Source organism: Erigeron canadensis, chromosome 9 (assembly GCF_010389155.1).
Source record: "Erigeron canadensis isolate Cc75 chromosome 9, C_canadensis_v1, whole genome shotgun sequence".
In the NCBI taxonomy this organism is placed as follows: domain Eukaryota; kingdom Viridiplantae; phylum Streptophyta; class Magnoliopsida; order Asterales; family Asteraceae; genus Erigeron; species Erigeron canadensis.
The window spans coordinates 34279721-34287928 of NC_057769.1; the positions used below are offsets into that span (position 1 = coordinate 34279721).

Sequence of the window (8208 nt, forward strand, 5' to 3'; positions counted from 1 at the left end):
TATGCATTTTAAGTCATTAATTTTTTTTTAAAATGGTCATTAGTTGTAATAGGAGTACATTTACTTCGCTACATGCATGCTTGAACTGGTGTTAAAGAAATTATTTAAGGTTATAGCGCATCCAAGTGGGTCTATATATCAAAGTGGGGGAAAATTCATAATACTTATCACATCCAGGTAACCAACATAATCCTTCTTATATGCGCCTACTATGGGCAATCAATTTTATAATTTCTCTCTGGCGAGCAATGTACGCGTTTTAAACCCTCGTGTATCATTAATAAATCCCAAGGTATATCTAGCAATTTTAATCTTTAAATTAATCAACTATAAGAATATTTTTATTATGTCCAACTCAGTTATATTTATTCATTGATACAATCTTAAAATAAAGTTTAAGAAAAATTATTTAGGTTTGTTCGTGCATCGCACGGGGTCTAAGCACTATCTATCTATTATATTAATAAAAGAAAATTGTGATGACAAAGATTTTTTAAAAGTTTTCTTATGTGATATTAGCACATATCATTTTAATTTAATTATGACATCATCATACTTTGTTAATTTAAAATACCATTCTTTTTTTAATATGTAGCATTAATATAGATTTTTATTAAATGCCCACATTATTATGTAAAATTTTAATCACCTTAATATTTCGAGATAGTAGGCCAAAAATATGGTGCCTCTTCGAAAAACTGTTTTATTTTTTGTTTTTGCCAACCGTATGTGCTATAACGTGTGTCCACAACTACACAATTTTTATTTTCATTTAGTTTCGTTTTTTGCATAATAATTTATTACAACTTTTCAACTTATTCAACGTTGTAATTATATATTTTAATATGACAACATGTTTCAAAGCTACCCAGGTATTATTCAGTATATTTACAAAGCATGTATCAGTAAACCCAGATGATTAGCTAGTAGTTAGTTACAAAACTACCAAATTGTCATATTAAAAGAGTTATTAGAAATATAGTTTTTAGATTAATTCAATGTGAACAAAATATTCCAGTTTATTTAGTTACTATATATTTAGTTACTAAATATTACAAAAAGTACTTCTTATCTATACTATTTAATAAAATAAATCATTTTTTTTCTTTTAAATTTTCAACCTTTGAAAAACCAAAAATACCACTCTTTTTTTCTTAATTTAAACATTTTCATCTAATATACCTATAATACCTTTAATGAAATAATTTACAATATATATCTTTCAGCCCTTAAAATAATCATACTATCACTTTTAACATCAATTACTTTTATATTCACCACCATCGCCGCCTCCACCTCCGTCATCCGTCGCTGCCATCATTACCCTCACTGCTGCCGCATTATGCGGACATACGTCTTAGTTTTCTAACAATATGGACATACATAAAAATTTTAAACCTTATAAATTTTTCAATACGCCAAAAGACATGACACCAAAATGCAACATACAAGACCAAAAGATCCCCTAAAACAACAAGATGAAATCATACTCTTGTTAGATTACATCAACACCCAATTACACCGATACACCTGACATTTTATCAATAGCCACAAGATAAAAGGTTTTATAGACTTGATTTGTCCAAAACATAGTGGACAGAGCGTAGAGGCTAAATTAACATCTCTCTTTTTTGGGGATTCTCACTTATTAAGAAGAGAATTTTGTGTGCGGTAAAGTTAATAAGCGATGAATTTTGTGTCCAATAATTATATATGACTGTGGTTAAAATTGAGATATTTATTTGTATACCACTAGCACCTTATCCGTGTAATGCGGCGGTGGTCGTGACGGCGACGGTGTGATGATGAGGGCGACTGTTGGTAGTGGAGACGAGTGGTGTAGATAATTGATGTAAAAATAATTGATTTAAAACTATTAATGAAAATATTTTAAAAAATAGAGTTGTTTTTGTAAGAAGGGATCTTTTAGACAATTATCTTGTGTAACTTTGAATATGTGTTTTTTTAATTAAGTGGTATAGATAAAGTTGAGTTAAGCATGAATAATAAACAAGACATCTATACATTAAACACGAATATATTGACATATATATATATATACCATTAACCATTGTACCCAAAAAAAAAAACGTTACTAAGTTAAATCTGGATGAAAGCCAACCGAAATTCATGTTATTTAAACACAAATTAGAAAACGAGACATTTTGATGCAAAGTATTATTAAGTTAAGTTATTGTACAATTAATAACCTAGACTTTATTGTACAGTTGCCCTATACGTTGACATAGCTTCTTGTGACATTGACTTTCTCTCGCCTGGCTACGACTATGCGAGTGACCTCTCTAGTTCCTCTGGCCCCTCCGAGTGGACTCGTCATCATGATGTCATCGATGTGTCAGCAAGAGAAACGGATTGCAGCAACTTGTCACGGACGTCTCAACTAGCTCGACACCAAATTAATTTGATTCTGGCGATGACAAAATGAAGACGAGAGGGTAGAGAGAGATCAAGTCAATTCACGTAGTATAAGCCACATAAGTTTTTAACTCGCCAATCTCTTTTTCAACATCTCGGTCATTGTTTATTACAATTGGTCACTTGCTATGGTTAAAAGGATATTTCACCCCGTACCTATTATTTATTATAGCTTTTGTCCATTTTATATATACTTCATTTGCATCACATTTATTTCCCAATTCTCCTTTTATTGTTTGAGTTGATTTGTAACATATCTGGTTTTAATATAAGGGTTGAGATTTATCTAAGTATGTTGTTGTGTTTGAGAGGATACTTAAGGGATATAAACAAATGTAAATGTTAAGTCATCATGTATTAAACATATTAACAATATCTTTAGCTACATAAGCAACTTACCGGAAGTTATTAGTAAATTAGATGGTAAAAGGAACAAAAATTAAATAAAAAACTGTTTCAAAATATGAATACATTCCTTTATGTTTTCCTTAAACAAGATTCTGGTGCGACATATACACACGTAGACGCACACGTTTGTAAAAAAAAAAACAAAAAAACAATAAACATTCACCAATAATGCTATGACACTTCTATACACCTATCTTTGTTCAAATTGATGTTGTCTCCCTTTGGCTTCTCGAGTTCTCCATCATAACTACTATCAATCCCTACCAAGCCAATAATGAAGAAAGTTCGATGTCGTTTCGCACATATAATGGTGTCCCTTTTTGCGTGTGATTTATATGTATATAATAATGTCCTTATATGAAGGGTACAACTATATAAGAGAAAGCACATTTTCATCTCTTTCTCCCCTCTATCAAACAAAACTTTATCAACTCTCTCTATCTTCCTTCAAAATAAACAAAAAATATAATACGTACACACATTTATATAATTCTCTTTATATATATAAATGATGAATAATTTAAACTTTTTGGCACTTGAATTTCTCTTGCTTATGATTATTTTCTCTCATCCATCATCAACCCAAGCTCAAGAAGTTGGTAACGCCCTCAACTTAACATTCTTCACTATATAATACTCGAACTCGATTGATATCTAACTGTAATTTAGGAACGTATACAAAACTCATTGGTGTATCAATTAATGTAGTTAAATTGTTTTTGTTTAATATGGTAGTTTCTTGACCTTTTGTTTATATATATGTGTAAATGAAGAAAATCAAAGCGAATTTGATTATGTGGGAGGCAGCCATATGGGACCGGAGAATTGGGGCGACATAAAGAAAGAATGGTCATTATGCAGCAACGGGACGATGCAGTCTCCTATCGATATGTCGAGTCAGAGGGTAGAGATGATGCTCAACTCTAAGAAGCTTAACAGAAGCTATATGGCTTCTAATGCTACCATCAAAAATAGAGGACATGACATTATGGTAATTACATAATTATACTATTGCATTACTTGTCTATACTTTAACAACAACTTGAACTTTTCGTGGGGAGAGCTTAACGGCATAAAACTAACACATTTTGACGCGGGACGAAAAGTGAAAAAGGTATCAAATTTAGGAATTTATTTACTATTTGTTTACTTTAGGGGTGAAAAGTAAAAAATGCGTGACAAAAAAAATGTGATTTTCTTTTTTTTTTTTTATGGACAAATTTACTCTACTCCAATAAATTAAAGATCAGTGAATGGGCTTTATGAAATGGGCCAACCCACATTTACAACTGGGTCTTTAATTGGTTAATGAAATTATCGAGTTGGCACACCTAAAATCTACCTCGATATTAGTATTAATAACTACGTACTCATATGGAGTTGATGTGTCTACGCGTAATTTATAGGATCATACCAATAAAATTAACTTTTACTCTTTCACCATGAGAAGATATTCGAGAATACGTACCATTTATCAGATTTGTAATAATTCATACATATGTTTGATTTTAATGTTATATATATATATAGCTTAAATGGGAAGGAAATGCGGGATCAATTAGCGTCTATGACACCGAGTATATTTTGAAACAAGCGCATTGGCACTCGCCTTCAGAGCATACCATCAACGGCCGAAGGTATTTTTACTTTAATTTGTTATGATTTAAAAATTGTATGTAAATCATCATAAATTTAATTAAATCAACAACGACACGTTATGATTCATGCATTCGTGAACAGATATGACATGGAACTGCATATGGTCCATCTTAGCAACGACAACAAAATAGCTGTCATCGCTGTTCTTTACAGTCTTGGCGAGCCTGACCATTTTCTTTCTAAGGTATACCGTACTGTTCTTATTCTTCACTTTTAAAGTTTATAGTTTTCAGAGTAAACAATATTTTATTTGTTCGCGTTGGAAATGAATATTTTTGAATTCTACTTTTGACGCATTTTACTTACAAACAATTTGTTTTCATAATTGAACATATTTTCATCTGACTAAAAATCGATTTGTGCGCAGTTGACGGTCAACATATCGTCTATGATAGATGAAAAGGGGGGACGTGGATACAGTGGGATCATAAATCCCGGAGAGATACAAATAAGTAGCAGGAGGTATTATCGGTACTTTGGTTCACTAACTGTTCCTCCTTGCACCGAAGAGGTTCTTTGGACCATTAGCAGAAAGGTACTAAATTACACTATTAATTAATAACAATATCAAAGTAGTGTAAACAAGAGTGTCTATATCTCACCTCCATCAGATCCCGCTCATAAGGATTGAGTCTTGTTGTATATATATATTATAGATAAAAAAAATAACATCTTAAAATTGCTCTAATAGTTATCAATTTGGACCTCTTTACTACATGTCTCATGTTAGAATCTCGTTAAGTACAATCGTGAAAGTGGCTTGGGAAAAATTCGATAACGGTCACGGCCTCACGACATATCCTTGTTAGATCACGTACATTAACTAGAGTAAAAGTTAGGTTCGTCTTTTTCATGTATCCTGAATTTAAAAAATCGTCCATATATATATAATTATTAAAACAGTAGTTAACCGAGCAAATCTAAGCACTCTTCTAAACTAAAGCTGTGTTAAAATACTGACACATAGGATTTATCCTATGTGGCATCTTCATACTTTTTCATGATATTTTATCTTATATTTATATAAAACAAAAATTAATATAAATAAAAATAAAATATAGAAAATATATATATAAAAAAGTGAAAATAAACTTTTAAGCAAACTTATTAATTAAGTATTCTTTAACCAAATTTAGAATCGTTATATTTTCATTGGAATTATATTTTACGTATTTTAGTTTATTATTTATGACTTTTTGATATTCACCAAAATTTGGTTTCAACTTTAATGTGATTATATCTAATCCATACATTACACATTTAGATTCATTAAGATATATTTTTCACTAACAAGTTTGGCTATTTATTAAAAAAAAATAAAAGTCTGCAATAATGGTCAATATTTTGATAACTTTTTATTGTTCTTTTTACAATTATATAGTTAATTTAATATGATTTCAAACCTTATTTAGAATGATAATTTTCTTTTTCAAAGTTTCATCTCTTTTTATATGATTGGGGTAAAATCTTAAGAGTCAAAAAGCAAGTTTTTGTGCCGAGTCAAAAAACGAGTTGACTAGTAACAAATTTTTTTTTTATCAATTCAGTCACTTAATGATTAATAATTTATTAATTTAAAGAGTTTTATTTAAATTACCAAAACAAGTTTCGAGACACATTTATTCTTCATGTACATTAAACATAGTTTAAAATACGAGAATACAATACCTTAATTAACTTTTAGGTTTAATGAAAAGATTTAAAAATAAATTCAATATAAATTTGAAGATTAACAAAAGAAACAAGTTACTACAGATTTATTTTAACTATACAAAATGTATGCAATCTTAAAAATAAAAAATCTTTAAATATTAATTTAAAGTTTCGTTAAACCAAATATAGATACCGAGAATTCAAACATTGTTTTTTATCTTTATTTATATATCTACGAAATACACAATATTAGTCAAAATTTTGTTGAATGATTGTTTTAAACAGCCGCACATCGTGCGAGTAAAAAACCTAATATATCTATATAAATATTAAAACAGTAAGAATCCTATCCTTTTAAGCCATCCTTCCTAAATCAAAGTTATGCTTAAATGTTGCCACATAAGATTTATCCTATGTGGCATCTCCATGTTTTTTTTAAATTATCAATATTTTTTTATAGAAAATATAGTATAAATTAGAATATAAAAACTATAAAATTAGATATATCGTATATGAAAAACAATATATTTATGGGATTGATCAACATTAATTTGGCAAAAATATTACAAATCCACAAATTCTTACATACCCTTTATTATTATTGTTGTTGTTGTTGTTATTATTATTATTATTATCATCATTATTATTTATTTTTATTTTTAATTAAATCATCACTTAGTACGTATGATTACAAATTCTATATTACTAAATCCTTAAATTTGTTAGAATTGTACATACGATTACAAATTCATTTGTTATTGATTCCATTTGTATGTATTTAGGATGAATGGTAATATAATCTAATAACATTAACAATTCTATAAAAAAGGTTTTTTTAAGCTTTATTTTGTGTATGTATATAATTGCTATTTAACAAATAGTTAAACATTTATCAAGCTCTATGTAGTCAAAAGATTCAATCATCATGATGTGGAAATAATATACTCTATATGAATTAATAGACGATAATAGATGTATCAAAATAGGTTGGTTCAGAGTCCAGACATCTTCACCTAATTCTTGATCATATATTCTGGGCACTCCAATAAATCGAATTCGCGTGTTTCAACTTTACATGTAGGTCTACACTACACTTCATTGTTTTGTTGACCTAATTGTATGTTGCGGGTATTCGACCAACTATAACAATTCTTTAAAGTATAGTCAAAGTCCTCAATGCCAAATTTCAATCTGAATTTAGGTCTATTTGTATGTTAAAACATTATGCATGGAGTTCACATTACATAATCTATCATCCAAGGATTAGAGGTCGCTATATTTTTCATGTTTCATAATATAGTTTATTATTATACTGCTTTAAAAAAAATACGCACATAGTTTGGGTAAAAGACCTAATGTGTGTATATATATATATATTACTGACACTGTGTTTATTTTTATTTTATGTATATAGATAAGAACAGTTTCAAAAGATCAAGTTAAACTACTTCGAAAGGCTGTACACGATGTAAGCACAAATAAAACCAAATTGATATTGATTTTCTTGTAGTTTAATTTCCTTTTTAATGCTGATTATCTATCGATGACTTTGTTGCAGTATGCTGAAAACAATGCAAGACCAATACAACCACTTAATCAACGCCATGTACGATTTTATGGTCCGATCTCAAGATAGTTAAGAGCGAATGTTTTAGATGAACAAGTTTCAATAATTAGTAATCCGGCCATTTTGGATGTTTTACATATCTTTTATTTATAGCTGTATCATATTTCTACCTATTTATATGAGACTATTTAATTTAGAAAAAATTACTTGCATTTGTTACAAATCACAAATCTCAGTTTAGTAACTTTTTGGGTATACAAATAATATTGAGCTTAATTGATTAATTAATGGTGGATTAGGGTTATGTGTATGAATTTAGTGTGTGGATGATGGGAGGTTGAATATGAAGAGGAAAAATAAAATAGGTTAAGTGTGTGTTTCTTAGTCAAAGGCTTAGTTACAAATGCAATTACGACGGATTATATATTTCTAACTAGATTATTAACCCGCGTAATACGCGAAAAACACATTAAAAAATATATATT

General features: G+C 29.0%; 1 protein-coding gene across 1 annotated transcript; it reads left to right on the forward strand.

Annotated features, from left to right (window-relative positions):
• The first annotated feature begins 3236 nt into the window (after positions 1-3236).
• Positions 3237-7896, forward strand: LOC122582559 (alpha carbonic anhydrase 7-like). Its single transcript, XM_043754964.1, has 7 exons — positions 3237-3443; positions 3618-3835; positions 4375-4481; positions 4585-4687; positions 4871-5038; positions 7571-7624; positions 7715-7896. The coding sequence occupies exons 1-7, from the start codon at positions 3353-3355 to the stop codon at positions 7790-7792; spliced, it is 819 nt and encodes a 272-aa protein (XP_043610899.1). The 5' UTR covers positions 3237-3352; the 3' UTR covers positions 7793-7896.
• Positions 7897-8208: the final 312 nt, after the last annotated feature.

Bases quoted from the DNA above. Each gene is read 5' to 3' on its own strand.
- LOC122582559 (XM_043754964.1), top strand. From the start codon at position 3,353: ATGATGAATAATTTAAACTTTTTGGCACTTGAATTTCTCTTGCTTATG. The intron at 3,836-4,374 runs GTAATTACATAA...ATATATATATAG, and splicing joins ATAGAGGACATGACATTATG to CTTAAATGGGAAGGAAATGC. The intron at 4,482-4,584 runs GTATTTTTACTT...ATTCGTGAACAG, and splicing joins CATACCATCAACGGCCGAAG to ATATGACATGGAACTGCATA.